This window comes from Elaeis guineensis, chromosome 9 (assembly GCF_000442705.2).
Source record: "Elaeis guineensis isolate ETL-2024a chromosome 9, EG11, whole genome shotgun sequence".
Lineage (NCBI taxonomy): Eukaryota > Viridiplantae > Streptophyta > Magnoliopsida > Arecales > Arecaceae > Elaeis > Elaeis guineensis.
In genome coordinates this window covers 98,098,552-98,118,676 of record NC_026001.2, presented here as the reverse complement: position 1 = coordinate 98,118,676, position 20,125 = coordinate 98,098,552, and the positions used below count along the sequence as shown (strand labels likewise).

The 20,125-nt window shown below is 35.7% G+C and overlaps 1 protein-coding gene across 4 annotated transcripts in view; it reads left to right on the top strand.

The window, feature by feature from the left end:
- The window catches only part of LOC105051001 (uncharacterized), a 33,561-nt gene extending 13,847 nt beyond the window's left edge, over positions 1-19,714 (top strand). For 2 of the 4 annotated variants that reach the window (XM_029266423.2, XM_029266420.2), the window contains 15 exons: positions 1,185-1,305; positions 2,574-2,708; positions 3,486-3,566; positions 3,987-4,100; positions 4,243-4,322; positions 4,436-4,571; positions 6,492-6,641; positions 8,566-8,651; positions 9,220-9,407; positions 9,530-9,622; positions 13,720-13,907; positions 14,000-14,111; positions 15,647-15,804; positions 16,626-16,742; positions 19,018-19,574. In XM_029266423.2, coding sequence (XP_029122256.1) covers positions 1,185-1,305; positions 2,574-2,708; positions 3,486-3,566; positions 3,987-4,100; positions 4,243-4,322; positions 4,436-4,571; positions 6,492-6,641; positions 8,566-8,651; positions 9,220-9,407; positions 9,530-9,622; positions 13,720-13,907; positions 14,000-14,111; positions 15,647-15,804; positions 16,626-16,742; positions 19,018-19,242 — 1,984 coding nt within the window. In that variant the 3' untranslated portion in view covers positions 19,243-19,574. Of the gene's footprint in view, positions 1-1,184; positions 1,306-2,573; positions 2,709-3,485; positions 3,567-3,986; positions 4,101-4,242; positions 4,323-4,435; positions 4,572-6,491; positions 6,642-8,565; positions 8,652-9,219; positions 9,408-9,529; positions 9,623-13,719; positions 13,908-13,999; positions 14,112-15,646; positions 15,805-16,625; positions 16,743-19,017 lie in introns of all 4 variants that reach the window. The other 2 variants (XM_010931249.4, XM_029266422.2) reach the window with 2 other exon arrangements.
- Positions 19,715-20,125: the final 411 nt, after the last annotated feature.

Sequence of the window (20,125 nt, the reverse complement as noted above, 5' to 3'; positions counted from 1 at the left end):
CAGCTGATATCTCAATTTTGAGCAATTCTTTCTTAGAGATGTATATAGCCTAATAGAATTTGAGTGGGAAATGAGTTTTTTTTCCCTTTTTATTCATGTTAAAAAACAGTTTATTCTTTTGATCCTCAAACTGGTCAAGTGTGTGATTTGGTACAGTGTAGCTTGCTGAGAATAAAAAGGAGATAATTTGATACTCTTAAAGGGAAAGCGGTAGATATGCTGAATTGGAAGACATGTGACCGAAGTATTATCTGAAGAAGTAAAAGGTGGTGCTTCTGAGGTTGTATCTTCCAAGTATGACGTAATGGTTATCGACGAGAGACTTAGATGACATATCTGATAGGCATAGTGATTTAACTTTTGTATTGCAAATGTGTCTTACTCTTTGTCCATAAAAGTGATATTCATAAGAAAATAGGATTGTACATTTGAAGTTTCTCATTTTTGTGATATGTTAAATTTTATAATTTGGTGTTTGACATTTTCTTGGTTTTAAATTATCTTTCTCAACTCAACTTTGACAGTTTGAAATGAGTTAGAGAATATATGGGTTTTCACTTTTAATCATATAAAATAAGGTGGTTCTCCTACTTATCAACAAGCTTATATGTTTTTTGGCCCATCTCTTGCCTATAGCTGGCTTAGCTTGAAACTGGGCACCAACCAGATGATTCGTGCTAGTTTGACTATCAGTGATAATACAGTCTCAAACTTTGTGAAGCATAGCTTGATGCTAGTTTGACTACCCAATATTTCTTATTTTCATGTTCTTGAGTTTGTTATGTACCAGCTTTTTTTTTCAGGTAACATGTCCTGGTCCTATTATAGTTATGTAAGAATTCCTTTATTTTTTCTTTTTTTCCTTTTGATTTAGATCTCCTGAATGACTTGCTCTCGTTCACTAGGTTTATGTTGGATATAAGTAGTTTTATACTGTGTGCAAAGACATCCTGTAAGATGCTGTCGCTTCATGGTCCCAGAACACCTTTGTGTTGTTTTCTGAACTCTGTTCCTTTTTTTAAAATTACTAAACAATATGACTTCTAATGCTATGATTTCATTTGTTGAGTTATTTCTTAATGTAGAAGCAATTCTGTTGCATTCTCAATCTCGGAAAGTGCATATTGATTAATATTTGATGACATTTAATAATCATATCTTGATTTTGCTGTTATCATCTCCAGGTGCAGTTTAGCAACTTATCTTCTTGGTGTAGAAGTTGGAAAGGCAAATAAGAAAACCATTGAAGAAACATTTTCCCCTGTTTTCTCAGCTTTACTAGATGCACTTTTATTACGTGCTCAGGTGATAATACTTTCTGTTTCTCTGATTTCGTTATTGGTTGTCTGATTACAAGATATAGTTCTTTTCACTGCTTGCATGATTAGTTGTATTACTTTCTTTTGTGCATTTGCCCTGATATTGTTCCTGCATGTGGTGCTTTTGTAAAATATGATACCTAGGCACCGAATATGATAATTTAGCTGCAGGAGCACATTTCTTCTAGCATAGGTTGCAGAGCAATAACAAGTGATGAAACAATAATATTGTTCATAGAGAAATTCTATGGCCATTTGTCAAAGGAACTTAGGCAAGCACATTGGCATCCTTGTCCAATTTGTATAAAATGGATGGTCAGTCTAAGTGGGGAGGGTTGCTCAAAATTGCTTAAGCAGGTTAGGATGATTAGAATAATTTGATATAACTCAATTGATGTTTGAGGAGTTCATGGAACCCTCATGAGGACATGATAGTTTTATCTGCCCCAAATGAATGCCTTATAGAATTTATAATCATGACTGTTAATGTTTGGTTTTTATGTCATTCATCTTCTTCTTTATGGAAGTAGCATATAAATTCTTGTAGGAATATCATCATTGATTACTAACAAGTTGTCCTTTGGTTTACGGCAACATCCTCACAGATTCATCAAGCAAGGGATGGTAATAATATCATTTATGTTCTGCAGTGACGACTATTATATTGGTTGTAGGTTCCATTTTATCCTATATTTAGCATGTTAAGTTTATAGAGCATGTTTGTAGAACATTTTCTCATGCCAGGAAGTGGATATTGAACTTCTGTTTGTTGAATAAAGTATCTGAATAACCCAATATGGTTGCAAACCCAATTCCTGTGGAGGAATAATTAATTCAGCGACCTCTTGTGACCTAGCTTATCTTATAAAATTCCATTTATGAAGAAAAGTAATCCATGTTACTTCTGATATTTTTGACCGAATAAGAAGAGTGTGAGGTGTCAATTCTAAGTTTCTAACTTTATCACATAGTGACTTAAAATATTTGATGACATTCTAAGATGATTCAACCTATATGCTTTTGCACATATTTTCATATTTCCTAAGGCAGTTACCTTATATTTATGACTCCTATATCAGCAACATACAAGTCTCAGCTCTCAATACTGCAGTGCCTGCTTTGTATTTCATGTCTTTATAAGCAACTTATAAATTAATTTTGTATTAGATGCTTGTATGGCAGAAATAGCTCATTGCAATGGTGCTGGAATATATTACACAACCAAATGTCAAGTCATCCTGATTCATTTGACAGGTTGATGATCCTGGATTTGATGGCAATAATGGAGCACTAAACATACCTGATGGACTTGCGCAGTTTAGGATGAATTTGGAGGAGCTTTTGGTAGATATATGTCAGCTCTTAGGGTCTGCTACATTTGTGCAGAAGGTGCTCTATAATCCAACTGGCTGCTTTAGTATGTTGATGAGCTATGCACAAAAATTATCATACTTTAATCATTATATAATAATTTGATATGTTTTCTGGTAGTTTTATGTGCAGTAGTTTCTGTCAATGACTAGAACAGTTCTTAACAAGCTTATGTCTCCTGGATTTTTCTTACAACAAAAAGGCTTTCTTTTAAGAGTATACATTACTTTTTCCTTTTCATTAGAAAGCACCACTTAATCGAAAGAAATAAATGAATTACTTATTAATATGCCCTGGAAACTAGCTGAACTTAGAGGCTATCAAACTAGGATGCTAAATATGAAAGCAAGGGAAGAAGCAAATGACTGGTATGAAGGTCATTCCATATTACTAAGTTGACCAACCAATGAACCTGTCAGTATTATTTACCAATATCTGCCTAGATCTGCAATTGTGATGCCTTTAATAATTATGGAAATAAGACACCAGTCATATTCTTTACTGATTCTGTTGATAGTTGAACTCCTTCATATGTTTAGGTTTTTTTCAGTCCTTTCAAATCGACCAAAAAAGAGCTGGTTGTGTCACTCGTGGAATTAGGGAAGAAAAGAAAAAAGGCTTTGAAGATCATTTCTTAAACTTGCCAAAGGTCAACTAGAAATGCTTCAAATGTAGTACAGTCGCTGAAAAGTTTGTTTTTCTTACTCACTAGTGAATGTAGATTGGTCTCTTATTCTGTGCATACCAATAATTGAAATCATTTTCATGAAATCTCATAAAAAACTTCAATTGTAGCTTTTTTGCGGTGGATGGACTTCTGCAGATTCATTAATTCCTTGGGTAGAGGTGGAAACTAGAATGTTTGCACTCACTATGGTGAGTATATTCCTTTTGCACTCATTAAATAGTTATTTCCAATAATTAGAGAATGTATATTGATTTACATTCTTTATTTATCATCTTTATATTTAATTGGGTCATTGCATGGTTACTGGTGTCTGGTGTAATGTTCTTGGTGAACATTTGCGCATCACCACAGAGAGGGCAATGCAATATCTATGATTAAATGGTTTGGGTGATTGCTATTTTGAAACTTTTGGCATTAAACACAAGCATACATAATCTAGAGAAATATGAAAGGGAATCTTTAAGAACTCTGGTTGTCATAGATAATTCTTGATGCTATTGAAGTTGCCAAATGTGTATTCACATGTCATGAATTTATCATAGTAGTCACCGGAAGGCCATGATTAACATTTTCTTCCTTTCTGTTTTTATTCACTTACTACTTCTCAGGTTGCAGAGACGGTTTTAAAAGATGGAAATCCTTTCAATTTCTCCGTGATTATGCGGGTGGTGACAATTCTGTCAAGTAAAGCACCTGATGAGCGAAAGGGCTTCTTGTCCATCGTAAGTGTTACATTTGACTGCCTCCCAAAGGTTTGCCTTGCTTGTTCAATTTGCATAACATAATTTTTCTTTTAGTGAATACTAAGTGCTCATACATTTCAAAGGGTAACTAACATATCCTGGTTATCTCTTCTTTCTATAGGTCTACAAATCTATTGCTGATGTTGTTGGGTCTTATTCTAAGTGGATATCATCTTTTCCGAGTAACATTAGGCCATTACTGTAAGAATTTCCCATAACAATTTATTGGGATCAATATGGCACTGGAACTTTTCTTTCTGTCTTCTCAGGGGCTTGATTTACTGTTTCTTTCCTATTCTAATCATTTTTTTCAGTCTATTCTGTGCCTCAGGGATTACAGACTCAATATCCTCAAGTGCTTGCTCTTCAGCCTTACGTAAGCTTTGTGAAGATGCTTCCTCGGTGATTCATGAAGCTCAGAATATGGAAATACTTATCTGGCTTGGGGAGGTAATATTTTTCTTCTAATTTTGTGAACTGAAATAAAATCTAACTTATCATTCGCCGAACCGTGTCGAACCATATTGGTGGCCTGCCGGTACAGTTCCGGTGTAAAAAATGGTATACTGGTGAGGAGTGAGAAGAAAAGAGAGGAAAAGAGAGAGGGGGGGCGAGGAAGGAGAGGAAGGGTTGGAGAGGCCGCCAAAGGCCGTTGGAGGCCCATCGAGGCTGTTGGAGGGTTGCTGAGGCCTCCGGAGCTTTGCCCTGCTACGTAGAGAGGAGAATGGAGAGAGAGAGAGAGGAATGAAGGGAAGGGGATTGGTCAGGGATGCTAACGGTGGCTGTTGGAGGGTGGGATCTTCCTCCCCGCCCTCTGTCTTATTGCCGACTTCATTGTGTGTCTCTAATCATGATCGAAATGGGGCAGTCGCCCCTGTTTTGACCTGACGGAGGGCGAGGAGGAAGATCGCACCCTTCGGGGGCCCTCTGGCAGCCACCACCGGCATCCTTGACCAGTCCCCCTCCCTTTGTTCCTCTCTCTCCCTCCCTTTCCCTCTCTTTCTCTCTATCTCTCTCCAGTTCTCCCTCTCCGTCGCTTAATTTGCATTGTAGGTTTGGGCCCGGTATGGAACAGTTCAGGGCATGCTGAACTATACAGCCAGCCAACCAGCATGGGGTCCAGTTCCGACATGGCGAACTTTGATCTAAATCAATCTGAATGCTGGCAAAATAAAAACATATGGCTCCCTTGATCTAATATTTTAAGACTGAAGAGAAAACATGCATCTAGATTTTTCCTTTCTTCTAGATGCAACCTGTGTCCTTGTTCTTTTAGAATGACTTGTCTTTCGTAAAAATTCTTTTCATGAGCATATGCATTTTTTTTCTTCCAAGAGTACCATTACTGCTTCTAATATGCTGGAGTTTTGTTTATCCTGTTAGCATTAACATATCCATAATTTAATTTTGATCTGTTAAATCCTGTTTTTTTTTTTTTTTTTGATTTTTTATTTTACTGGTCAAAGTGCTGCCCAATAGGATGCTCGCTTCTCATTTCATGCTTTTTTTTTTTGTCTCATTTCTTCTTTGCCGATTGAGAATGGTAGAAAATAGGTAACTCTTAAATACATTAGTTAGCCGATCTGATTACCCATAGCTTGCTTTGTTCCTCTCTCAACCATAATGCAGGAATACATCAATAAAATCCCAGTTAAAATTCATGCTCAGGCAAATGCAACTCATTTTCTTAGGTCTCCTCCATCAAGATTGAAATTTCTGCTGAGTGGGTCCATTATTGGTGTTTAATACCAAGTGGTATTGATATTGCATGCTTGTTAAAATGTTTGATGTTATTCATTGCAACATATCGAATAAAAGAACCTGCCATCACTTTTGTGCTACTGAGTGAAATGTTGATCTATTTTTTGATATGACATGTTTTCCTATTATTGGCCTTGTTAGAATGTAGCAGTCTAATATATGAGCATTGCATGAACAAGGTTGGTAGGAATTTTTGGTATCAATGCATAGCAGGTTTATGAATTCATAGTTTCATACAATTCTAAAGGGATGAGTGAGATCTACAAATAAGTAGTGCAATATGCTATGGCTTATGTTTATTTAAGAGAATGTTGAATTAGTTTTGTTACTTTTTATGGGCATAATCATATTAGAGGATTTGACATGTCTCTTTGAGCCAACAAGACAGTCATTGATTTTTAAATTTATGCCTATAACTTCATTTACAATGCAAATTGAAGAGCCTCTATTTAAGAAACAGAATATGTGCTATGAACTTAGTGTGCATAAATTCCTTCCCGCTTGTTTTTCTGATATAATCATATGAGATATTTTTGTGTTTGGAGAATGTTGTTAGTTGTTTTTCACCATATGATCATGTCTACTTAACAAATTTAATTGTCTTTCTAGGGCTTGGAGAAAGGGAATCTGCCAGTAGAAGAAGAGGAAGAGATTGTTAGTGCAATTACTCTCACTCTTAATTCTATTCCGAACAAAGAATTGAAGAAGAGTTCATTAGCAAGGTTGCTTTCATCTAGCTATGGAGCCATTGAAAAACTTGTATGCATTCCCTCACTCTGACTATAGGTTGATTTGTTTCCAGGCATGCTTTATTTTACATTTGCAGTTCCTGTGTCATTTTCCAAATTTTGTAATAGCATGATGGATTGATAATAGTTTGTTCAATGTAGTATAAGATGCATTTGTTCAATCTATTGAAAATTGACCTTTATTAAACATTAATTAAGTGAGAGAAGTGGAAAACAAATTTAGTTTCTTCTATTTCTGCTGGCAGCTGTAATACCTTTACTGTATATGTGTGCATTTATGCATGAGTGAGCATTAGTGAGTGTGGTTGCATACACATTCTCATGCAATTAAAATTCACACCTTGCTCTGTGATTGGTATAATTTGCACTAACATTGGGTACTTTCTTGAATAAACCCATAATGAATAAAAAAAAAAAGGAAGAAAAAACTATTTTTCTAGATTATTAGATCATCCAGAGCTGTTCCCCCTCCTTGTTATCCCCTATTTACCTAACCCAAAAACTTTTCAATGTACTCATTGTTTTGAAGATCTTTTCTTTGTAGCTTCACATACTATGAAATTAGAGGAATGCCTTTTAATGTCAGGATGCCTGTCCAAGTCTGATTAGCCCAATTATTATATGATTGAAATTCCTAACCAAGTTATACACATTTTTTGAAGTTTTTCGCCCCTTTTTTCTCCCAAATGTGTAGTGTAGTAGTGATCTTTATAGGTCTAGATAATTATTGTTATTCCATGGTTATAAATATACTCCTACCACCGAGGGGTGCCAAATTTGTGCAGCCTTTATCCTGTATGCAGAGAGACTGATTCCCACATTTTTTTTGAATTTTTTTTTCCTTTTTTTCCAAATGCACAGTGGTCATGATAGGTCTAGATAATTATTGTTATTCCAAGGTCATTAAAAAGGGCATTGTTTTTGTGATTATTCCAAGGTTATAGTTTCTCAGAAATGCTAAAACATTTTGTTTTCGTATATACATATGTACATACGTACATACATACATACATAAAAACATAAATGTATTTGGACCTAAAAAATATTAAAAGTCAAACCATACAAGCTTTCAGGTGGGTGGTTATTTACCTTTTTTTTTTCTGATAGTCTCTTTAATTAAAATGCTCTTACATGTCTTTTCTTCTTGAATCAGCGGCATCATTCTTCTCTCCCTACACAAGAACATGTACTTGTGTCCAAAGCATCAAGCATTTAACCATGGTCCGTCATTAAGACATTAGTTTGAGTGAGATGTTTTATACCAACCCCCACTGCCTGGTAGTGGGCGTATTGTACTTACTTGATAAGGTACTTGTACAGTATGGGAGCTTGATATGGTACATACCAACATAGGTTACAAGCTTCTGTATCACCTCCCATTGGATACCATGTGTTGGTGGAGAGGTGTACCATAACGATCTAATCTATATCAGTAAGGTACTTATAGAGGGGTCTGGTAGTGAGATTGAAACCCTTGAATCTGATTTCCTTGGTAATGAACATTGGGTTCACATGTGATATTTGGGAAGTCCATTGCTGTTTTTGTTGTCTTCTTGGTCTTAATAATGTGTTTTTATAATAATGTTATGTCTACTGATTTTGACACTGACTCCTGTTTCCATGCATTATGAATTATGAGTGCTTTAGAGCAATTTAGCATATAGGGAAACACACCCTGCCTCTCTTCCTTTTCTCCTCAAAATACTTAATCCTTTCTTTGCTGTTAACCTTGGGTATTACTTGTTGCTTGATCATGGCATTTGTGCAGTTTCTGCCTTCATTTCTCAGGTTTTTTAAAATTATTTTTCTTTAATTTTCTTGATCTTTTCTTGTCTTAAACAACTCTCATAAACTCAACATTGCTATATAATTTGACAACTGCTATATCTTCTATTGCATGCAGCTGTGACATGTATACTACTTTTTTCTTCCAGATAGAGCAAGATAATGAGCATTCTTTGAAGCAAAACCCAGCTGCTTATACACAAGCCTTGAACTCAGCTGCCAGGGGTTTGTACAGGTTGGTTTCCACAAAGCTACAAATTTCATGATGTTCCAAGCTATTTTCAGAGAAGTTGTAGTTATCCAATTTAGGATATGAAATGCAATATGATCTGTAGTCAGGAAGAATAACCCTCCTGCTTAGAAAGCTGTAATCTTTGTAAACAATATAATCTTTGTTTCTTCGGAGAGTGCCCAATTGATTTTTGAAATTTGAAGAGTTAACAAATATACCTGCTTCGCCAAATTGATCAGCAAGCTGTAACTTTTACAGATAATTTAGGATCATGAATTTGAAACCTGCACCTCCTCTTCTCTACCTACCCAATCTATCTGGAGATAATTTTGTTTAATTTTTGGCGATCCTTTATTACTTAGTTGGAAAATGTTGTTGGTTTTTAAATAGTATTTATCTCCAACTGTCTGTCATCAACATAAACCTCTCTTGGATTGTTGCACTGGTTTGATTTATTTTGCACCTGTGCATACTTAAGGTCTTCTTATGCTTAAAATTACTATTCTGCATTTTTGCTATGAATCTTTCGGCATCTAGGTAGGCTGGCTGAAGTTTTGCAGTTAAATTTCAGGATGGGAGCTGTATTTGGTCATCTAGCAACTCCTATCTCAACTGATCAGCTTGAGGAAGATACAATTTTGGTTCTTCTCGGACTATTCTGGCCTCTCCTTGAGAAACTTTTTAGGTCTGCTCATATGGAAAATGGTAGTTTATCTGCAGCTGCATGTCGCTCTCTTTCTTTGGCTGTACATTCTTCAGGTACTTGTATTCCACCCCACCCCCCCCCCCCCCGCAAAAGCGTGCCTGCCTGTCAATGGAGATGGTTAATTCCACATTAATGTACAAAAGAACTGTAATTATGAGGTCTCTAACCTTTGCAGGACAACACTTCTTAATGTTGTTGCCTAAAGTTCTGGACTGTTTATCTACAAATTTTCTGTTATTTCAGAGCCATGATTGCTATCTAAGAACAGGTGAGACTATTTCAAACTGATTTCATCAGATATTTACTGATATAGCATACTACATGGAAGGAACTTAAAAAAGCATCTCATGTCCAAGGTGCCATAGTTTATTCATCATATTTTGTTTGCATGAAGATTATTCTCACTATATATAATGCTCTGCTATATATGCTTTGCTTCAAAATAGTGTCTGATGTCATGGGGTTGGTATTTCCTCAAGCATCTGTGTGGCACTTAGAAGCTTTGTTTGCCTGTAATTGCCTCTAAGTCAGCCTACCACTCTAGCATCTCAAGCTAGAACTCTCTAAAAGAGGAGAAGAATACACCCAAGAGAGAGAGAGAGAATTTGGAAGAAGGGAGAGAAGTATTTCATTAGGGAACTCTTGCAACTATTCTTGTAACTATTCGCTTGGTGGTTTGGTCAACGAAACCTCCCCCCATTTTATAGGCGCTACCAAGTACAATGAATGGTTAGAATATGTACAAGTGCCACAATTGGAGCGCTAAGGATTATTCTGGCTCCTTACATTAGACCTTAGAGAAATATCTAGTCTTCTTGCCAAATTTATAGGCTTCTATAGAATTCTGCAAACATCTAGTTCGTTGGGCTTCCTTTATTAGGGAAGAGGTGCACCAAATGTTGCATGGAATGCTCGGTCCATGACACTAAGCTGGCTTTGGAGTATACACAAATGATTCAAAATGGAAGATGCTTTCATCATGTTTTTTTTTTCCAAATTGCTTGATCGAGACACACAATGTTGAGAACAAAGAGGAAATATGATTAGGAAAAGCGAACTCGAAGAACATATACCGATGATGATGACTGTCATTGGTATTTTCATCACATTTAACCGTATCTAATGAATTTTTCTTTCATTAGAGTTGATTAAATTAGTGATACTTGGTGGAGGTTTGTTGGTGAATATATTGGCTATTTGCTTGCCAATTGCAACATTTGATTTTGTGGGATATCTGGGAGCAAAGATGTTAGCCTATTACATAACCATCATTCCTGATCAAAGAGTACAAGGATGTTGCTCAACTTGTTCTTGGTACCTTCAAGAGCTTAGTCTTTGGGGCTATCGAGGATATGGTTTTTTTAGTGTAACATGGAGATCATGGGTTTGAAACATGGAAACAATCTCTCTACACATGGGAGAAAGGTTGCATACACCTGACACTCTCTAGAGTCGGCAATGGTGGGAGCCTCATGTGCTGGGCCACCCTTTTTAGTCTTTGCGGCCGCTCTTTTGTGATCCTCAATATTTTCAAGTAATTCAGCCTTTCCATCTTCTCTAAGGATCTTTGATCAATAAATATGTAGAGATACCTTTTATCACACATCAATGCTTCTCCAATAATATTGCTTTTGTGGACATAAATATCTCATGCACAATATCTGTCAAAATTTTGGAAATCTATTTTTGCCAAATCTTTTAAGGACATGATTTTAAGAAATGATTTCAATGAATATAATTTTCACATCGCTCAACCAAACAAGAAGATTTTTAATAACCTATCTGCCTCATAGATGTAGATGAATACAATGGTCTAAATTATGAAGATGCAAATGTGAACCAGATGTTAGATATGTGAATATTCTTCATGATGCTGAAGTATTTGATGATTGTCAGAGATGGAAATTTCTCCATAATCTTCAAAAAAGTTGCATCCAACAAGACTAAATTTTGTGGACCTTAATATCTAGAGGAGCTGCTCTTCTGTTTGATGACCCACATGAGTTTTATATCTAGAAAATCTTTGCTAATTCTATGCATTGTTTTATGGTCGATGAAGGCATGGTGACTTTGCTTTTGAATAATGGTTTGAATAAAGTCTACTACCATGTCTCAATGGAAAATATGATAACCAGTATTATGTCCCATATTAGTATTAAATTTTGTGATGATCTCAGATGTCATTTCATTTATTTGTTATTTTGTATATATGATGTTTTTATTGTCCTCACAATCAATAAAATTGTTCTTTTGATGATTTCTGGTGGTCCTAAAAATTATTCAAGACTTTCATGGTGATGATTTTTTTTTTTTGAAATCATCCAATACTCTCTTGATGATAATAATTTGCAATGTTATTGGCCATGATCTGATATTTACTCAGTAATGCTTTAAGGCAATTCTTTTGAAACTAATTCACAATTGACTCAATAATTAACCTTTCTTATCTAACAGTGGTCTCTGAAACAAGGAATTCTGTCTCGGTACCGGATCCTGTACCGATGAAATCCATTGTAGTATCGGTAAGCAGTATGGTACGATACGCCTGTGTTGGTGCGGGGCGGTTCGGTGTACCGGTATGCATCCGGTACGGTATGGTATAGGGTGTACCAGACGGTTTGGTCTGGTACAGAATTCCATGCTTTGAAATACTTAAATGATGTTGTACTAGGTTCATATAGGATGTACTTCTTCCAAGCAAAATATTCAGAGGGGGGGAAGCATCTGGTGAGGAAATGATCTAAGCCTGCCTTATTGTAAATGAACCTAAAATGACATTTGTAGCCAAAAGATTAAATTCTTAGGAGTTCATCAAGTTGATCATTGTTTATGAAGAAACACTGATTGATTTTAATGAACCTGTAATCAGTTGCTGGAATTGCTTGCATTGATAATTGTCCAACAGATGAATTTAAATGGCAAAACATATGCCAAACAAGATCAAAAAAGATATAGAGTAAAACCTTAAGAACATAAGATATTGCTAGTAATGGATGAGCCAGTAAGCCTTTTCTAGATTTATAGTGCTTGGAGCATGATAAGCAGTGCATTTTGACAATTAGCATGGAGCACCTAACAAGCCGTTCAAGGAGGTACTCATTTACCACTAAGACAAACTTATTTTGAGATATGATCAATTATGATGCTTTATTCTTGTGGAGAAATTCAATTCAAAAAATATTGGAAGATGTCATTTAGTGTTTTTCTCTGAAAAATGAATTGGCTGATGCATTTTCTTCTGAATCAAGATTGATGATGGCAACTGAATGGGTAGCAACGAACTCATGTGAAGGTCTGCATAGTCAGATGTTTTTTTTGTCCCTTTTTTCTTTTTTGCCCTTTTATTTTGAGCACAATATCTGTGTGATCTGAGTGGGTTTAATGCAAGTGTGAAAGGACATGTTCCAATCTGTGGCATAATGATCTCTCACCATATTTGAGGGCCCAACGAGAATTGGTATGGTCTAATTTATGCCTAGGTTTAAGTGTCCAGCCTGGCTTGGGGCTGCATGTGTCCCACGGTAACCTATCTATGGCAGGCTATCAACCCATGCTTGCTTGTATTGACCTGTGCCAGGTTGGCATTGATTGATATGGACTCCCGCTTGGTATAAAGCCAAAAGCTCCTTTCATCTGTTTTATTTTATTTTCTTTTGTTTCTGGCTTTTGGGCACAAAAGGACACAGACCATGCAGGCCACTAACTGACATGTTAGCCAAGAAGTAGAGATTTACATCGATTCCCTATTACATGTATTAGGAAGTTTATGTTACCTTGGTTGAGTTTAATTACCCAATAAATCTTTTAGGCTATATTTGCTTTATGTTTATAAGGTCCATATGCATGTGCACGTTAGCCTTGATAAGGTTGGTCCTGATCGGATGATCGAGGCTCGACACTGATGATCTAAGCTGTTGGATGTAATCTACAATCTCTAAATTGCTTTCTGTTAAAACATGATATGAAATGATATGATTTGGAGTTCCCAAGTCCATGCATTCATCAGTTAAAAAGCATACATTATTTCATGATTTTAAAATGTTCATTTTTTGACTACTGGATGTATAGGTAATGTATAAGCTAACAATTTCCAAATCACATAATTTTTTGATAGTAAGTAGTTTACGGATTGTAGTTTGTATCCAATGACATGGATCATTGGTGGTCGGGCCTCCTGTCATCCAGTCAGGACCGACTTGTTAGGCCTGCTGTATGTATGTATGTATACAGCTATTTTGTGATCCTATTTATTCTGTATGCAGCTATTTTGTGGTCCCATTTATTCTATTTGATGCAATGAGTCTGTATCCCATTTCTCATTTTCTTCAAATTCTCATTCATGTTTGCATTGTACACTTTCATCAGCTGCCGTTATGATTGAAGAATTTGGTCACCGAGAAGAATATGGACCTTTATGCATTAGCACATTTGAGAGATTTACCTCAGCAGCTTCAGTAACAGCTCTTAATTCTTCTTACATATGTGATCAAGAACCTGATTTGGTGGAAGCCTTTACTAATTTCACATCTGCGTTTGTTCGCTGTTGTTCTAAGGTCTCATTTATTCTAGCTTATTAGGGTCATATGTTTTTGCAGTAATTTTAATTATCAGTCAGTTTCCTATGCTCATATATATATGTACTCAGGATGTTGTTGCTGCATCTGGCTCACTGCTCGAGATATCAGTTCAAAAAGCAGCCATATGCTGTACAGCAATGCATCGTGGAGCAGCACTTGCAGCAATGTCATATATGTCTTGTAAGTACAAAAATTCCAACTCTGATTTATACAGTAAAAATTCTATTTCATTTCTCGAGTGACTTACCAGATAGATTGGATGATAATTGTTGATTTGGTTATGTGGCATTTAGTGAAAGTTACTGGTGCTGCCTGAGTAATTTATCTGCTTGTGACATGCTATAATTGGAGTAATATGATTATCCATGAGTTAATTCAAACTCGATATGTACAATTGAAAGTTCAAAACAAAAAATTCAGGCCCAAATGTAGTAAAGAAATTGTGTATGAGTGAAACATACAAGGATAACAGGTGCAAAGAAAGGTAATGCATGAGTGCAATTTAGTAAATTTGATTTTATGTTTGAGAAACATTTTTTTTGAGATAATGCACAATTCTCATGAACTTTTCTAATAAAACTTTATCTATATCCTGTTGTTTATTGGATTCTAAAGATTCTTCTTCATGTTCTCAAGTCCTAATTTTTCATCATAGTAATATTTTTGCTTGGTGTATGAAATGAACTCCAAATTTTTAAGTGTGTCAACAGATATGTGTCATTCTTCATCGTACAGATATTACTTAGTTTGATACTCTGGCAAAAAGTTGTTGTTCCTTGTGATCTGCTTGTATAATATTGTTTTTTTCTTTTGTGATTGACTTCATGCTTCATTTTTATAGTTTTTCATATAAATAAAGCTGAAGATTTTTAATTAAAGACTGTAGACTCAGATTCTCTCATTTCATGGTGCATATCAGAAGGATATTAGTGCCATGTATCTCCCTTTTTAAGAGGTGGAGAGGAAGTTTGTTGATATCAGTTTGTCCAACCTGCAGTTTAACAGCAATTTCTTAATTCTTCTGGCTTGTAAATTCTTGGTACCTGTCAGTTGCAGCTAATCAAACATTTGTAGTTTGTTAGGCCCAGAAGTACAATATCCTATTGAACTTATTACTATTTGATGACTCATTGTCTCATCTTCGGTGCTAATGCCTCATTGTTTACTATATGAATATTGTTGCCTCTTTGCTCTGTTGCTATAAAATAAGGTTCTAATGCCTCTCAATCAGAATCCATCTATTCCTGAATGTTAAATCCACTGCAATAAATTCATTATCATGTATACTAAATGAGTTATAGATTGCTAACTGCTTGCTTCATTTTTCTTTCGTCTTTCAAACATAAATCTTCTAATATGCCTTGTGAAAGAATTTTAAAGCATCTGAAGGCTATAGTTGCATATCATGAATGCTTATACTGCCAGTTGATGAGATGTAATAATGACACAATCTTTCATTGCTAGGTACAGGGTTAACATTTTACTTTATTTAAAGGAAAAATGATTGATATTTGCTATCCTCTGCAGTCGATTTGCCCTTATTATCTTTGTCATAAGCTGAACAACTGTTTGGTTTTTCAATTTGACAATTTTGTTTGATGAACTTGAATGAACCTTTAAATGCTCATATGCATTCATAAATTGAACGTAAATATTCAAATTACTTCTATTTATCTAACATGATGGAGCTTCTTAAAAGTACTATTTCTCTACAGGTTTTCTAGAGGTCAGCCTGATCTCTGTGTTGGAGTCCTTGGCTTGTATAACAGAAGGATCATTAAGTGCAGTGGTAATTCATGTTTTGTCACGCAGCGGTGAAGGACTCATATCTAATGTGGTATATGCCCTCCTTGGTGTATCGGCTATGTCAAGGGTAAATATGCACCTCTCAATCTCCAACGGAAAGAGGCATATGCACTTTTACAGAATTTTTAGTGATTGTGACAACTTCTATCGCCAGATAAATGTGGATGTTCTTTGAAAGTTATCGACTAAATGTAGTATCAATGTGTTTGAGAATAAATTTAGAACTAACATGTTTTTCCCATACGTTTTCTGTGGTCCCATTTGTGGCCTATGCTTGCTAGATAATATTGTCACCATAATTCAAAGTTTGAAATTGGCAGTTTTATTGGTATTAAGCTGTCTTCATGAGTTTGGGTTATTGTTCCGTTATTTTCTGGCCTCAACTTTGAAAGCTGGAGATCAAAGATCAAGCTCCCTCTTGCAAAACAGTACTCTCACAAATCTCTTGAAGGGCTTAGTTCGATAAATGATTTTATTTGAGTTACTCAAGTATAAGAAAGTGGAGGAGAGGTTTATGTGACTTTTCATCGGTCTTCTGTCCCATTATGGCCTTCGCATGCTTAATCATGTTATCTTGAAAAATCAAAAGCAGATAATGGTAGTTTTATGAGCATTGGTTCTTGCTGTGATATAAGAATGATGTTTGTCTTGTAATCTATTATCTCTTTATTAAGTTTGCAAAATATTTCTTCTCAGTTTAGGAGGACAACCTTTTTTCACTTTGTTTATGTAAATGGTAGCAGTAAATGGGTGATTTATGATATCTTTAGCATATTTGAAATGAAAGAAATGAGTCAGTAAATAAGTTATTTTCGGACATTGCTTGGACATTCATTAGAATTATATGAATCCAACTAATCAGTTTATCGTTTATGAATGTCTTAACAGGTGCACAAATCTGCAACAATCTTACAGCAATTAGCAGCATTGTGCAGTTTATGTGAAAGAACAACCTGGAATGCAGTTCTTTGTTGGGATTCTCTCTGTGGATGGCTGCAATCGACGGTCTCTCTCTCTCTCTCTCTCTCTGTGTGTGTTTGTGCGCGCGCACGCCCACGTGCCGGCGTGCATGTCTGTGTCTGCATGAGTGCAGGTGGGCTGCATGCATGCTCACATGCATCTGCGGTGGCATGTATGCAAACTGCATGCATGTCTGACTGATCTACTCCCACAGGTTTTATGGGCTCTTCAGCCTCTTTTGTGAAAACATTGTCAGAATAGTGGTGTTGCAGATGCAACAAAGACGTGCATTTTTTACAAATGAAGTTTGTTGATTTAAAAGAAGAAAACCCCTTAGAAAGTTCAGGTTCAATATGATTCAGAACAGGAGTTTGTTGATGTCACAGATTGATAGAATCATGTAGTCTATTAACTGACTAGCCACTGTAACTCATCCGTCTCCATGCATGGACAAGTTGATATAAGCATATATGATAAAGCTGTAAATGTCTTCACAAAGGACTGTATTCAAATTAAGGATTGAAAAACTGACTGTACCAGAGTATGTACCATCCCACACTGAGGTACAAAGGCAATATGTGCTATGTTGTATTGTCACATATAAGCAAACCATGAGTAGACGTTTGAGCATATTACCCCATACTGGGGGTATGCTGGTCAAAACATTTTCAGTATTTTCCTGCAGCATATAGTGGTCATTACATTCCCTGTGGGCTGTGTTGGCCTTGGCATGTAGGCATTCGAGTGCAATGATCTTTTATTTAGTGCCCTTAATACAATATAAGGGAAAGCAATCATTACAAAATAGCAATCCAGAACCTGGAAGCACTATGGCCACGTTAAATTGGCAGCAAACCCAGAACCTTATCCAAAATGACTAACTAGAAGATTTTTAGAATCTTCCATCCTTTGCAAGTGCCCAAGATCTCTTCATTGCATAACCAATATACTAAACACACACCTTTGCCTGTCCTGATATAATCATCATTTGAACCGAAGCATCCTCTGCAGCTCAATGGTCCAAATCCTATTAAATATAATCACAAACACTGTGATTCATGGTGAGCCCCAAAAGGGCCCAACCTAGGACCGGACCCAAAAATACTAGCCAGAAATTATATTTTTAGGATCCTTCTCCTTGTAAGTGTCGTACATACATACATGATACATGCATGCATTCAAGCATACGTACATGCATGCATATATACATACATGCATATGAAATCAACCCACTTTATTTTTCTTCTTCATAGAAACTAATATTTCAAAAAAGAGTAAACATTCAAAATAATAATTTCCTCTTTCTATTTGAATATATACATATATATTGTTGAACTTTTTTAAAACTAGCATGATCTGGTTTCATTTTTAATATTTTCGAAAAGGAGAAGACATTCAAACTAGTCATTTCCTCTTTCTACATGCATACATAATTCAATTTTTCTTTTTCACAGAGAGCAATATTTTTTAAAAAAAGAGTAAACATTCAAAATAATCATTTCCTCTTTCTACATACATACATACATATGACATCAGCCTTACATATGAAATCAGGCCAATTTAGTGTTTAACTTTTCAAAGGTAGCATGATCTGGTTTCATTTTTAGTCCAATTTTTCTTTTTCACAGAGAGCAATTTTTTTGAAAAAAAGAGAGAACATTCAAAATAATCATTTCCTCTCTCTGTTTGATTGCTCGAACGAATTGTGCTATTTAATTACTTGAATGCAATGTTTCTTTTCTTTCTTTGGTGAGAATATCTCATCTTCTACTGTGATATTGATGCCTCATAGTCTCGTGGACATCTTATATTCCTATTGCTTGTAAAATGCTGCTACAAGTTGTATTAAATGGGTGCCAAACCTGATTGGACTCTGCCAGTGTTGGTGGTCTGGTAATGTAGGTGTTGTGCATCACATTGACAGCATGCTCATATAATTTTGCAATATCATGAAAAATGCTGAATAAATATATTGATCAAAGATATGGTGTATTGGGGTTCTCAACTATCTTCATCTCGGCCAGTGAGTGAATAAAATCGGGCAGCAAAAGCCTAATTTGCTTTAAGATTATATCTGCATATCTATATATATACATTTATACACACACACACACACACACACACACACATATACACATATATATATGTATGTATACATATACATATACATATGTATGCATGATGCATGCATGCATGCCTGTTGATGATTAACATGTGCTTAATGTACTGTATGTGCAATTTAGGTTGTAATTTTATGTTCATGCATATATATTTTTTGGTTAGCAGTTTCCTGATGTTGATAATTCTTGTATGATATCAGGTTCAATCTTTGCCATCAGAGTATTTAAAGCAAGGCGAAGCAGAAACTATGGTACCACTGTGGCTGGAGGCCCTTGCAAGTGCAGCCTCAGATTACCTTGACAGCAAGAGCTCTGATGCCAACAGAAGTGACCATGTGCACATGCAAGGGAAAGGAGGGCGGACACTTAAGCGTATCATAAGAGATTTTGCCGACTCCCACCGCAATGTTCCAAATCCCACATGATGCACCACCAAAATTACCTTGCATTCTGACTTTCAAATTCGCAGAAACTCCTCAGTTGCTGACAAATGTAACGTGAATTGTACATCGGAGGCCAACTTTACAGCTTGGTGTTGGAATTCAGCCACTGGTTTCTGTTAGGCTTTTTGTAATCAAATTGTATACAGTGATTCAAGTTTCCCAATTTTGTTGTGGCCCCCTTTATAGCAAAGGCAAGTCACATTTGCTGTAATTTGAATGCGACTGTTTGAGCTGGCAGTTTCATACTTGTATATAGTCTGCTGTGCTCTGCACAGCCAGAGCGCAGGTTATAAAGGTGGCAATATCATTCCCAATTGGCTAGAGTCTGAGAATTAAAGAATGATGAAGATTTCCAGAAAGTCGATACATTGTAAAGAAGGGTGCAATTGATTTCAACATGAATGTTATTGATTTTTCCAGTAAATTATGAGGTAACATGCTACCTTTTATGGAATGCGCGTGCTTTTTGCTCTTCTTCCGTTTTTTACATGGTATGCTGATGGTTAATGAAATTGGTTTCCATGATTGCGGTTCTGAGTTGGATCATTTTGAAACAGGTTTGTATTGATAGAAGAGGGATTCCTCTTTTTTTTCCTTTAATTAACTAAGACTTCTTGTCAAGGAAGAAAATAATGTTGTTTAAAAAAAAAAGTCAATAGTTGTGAGGATCTATGTAGATATGTATTTAGTTTTTTATTAACTATTTACTGCGAAGGTATTGGATATTTTTAGATGGTCAAGAAATTTAAATAATATTGTCTGATTAATTTTTTGTATGAAATTTTGGATTGTTACAAATGATATCATAGTCATTTAGTTTTTTTGTCTATGTGGATTAAGAGGTACTGCAGCTATTAGGAAACGT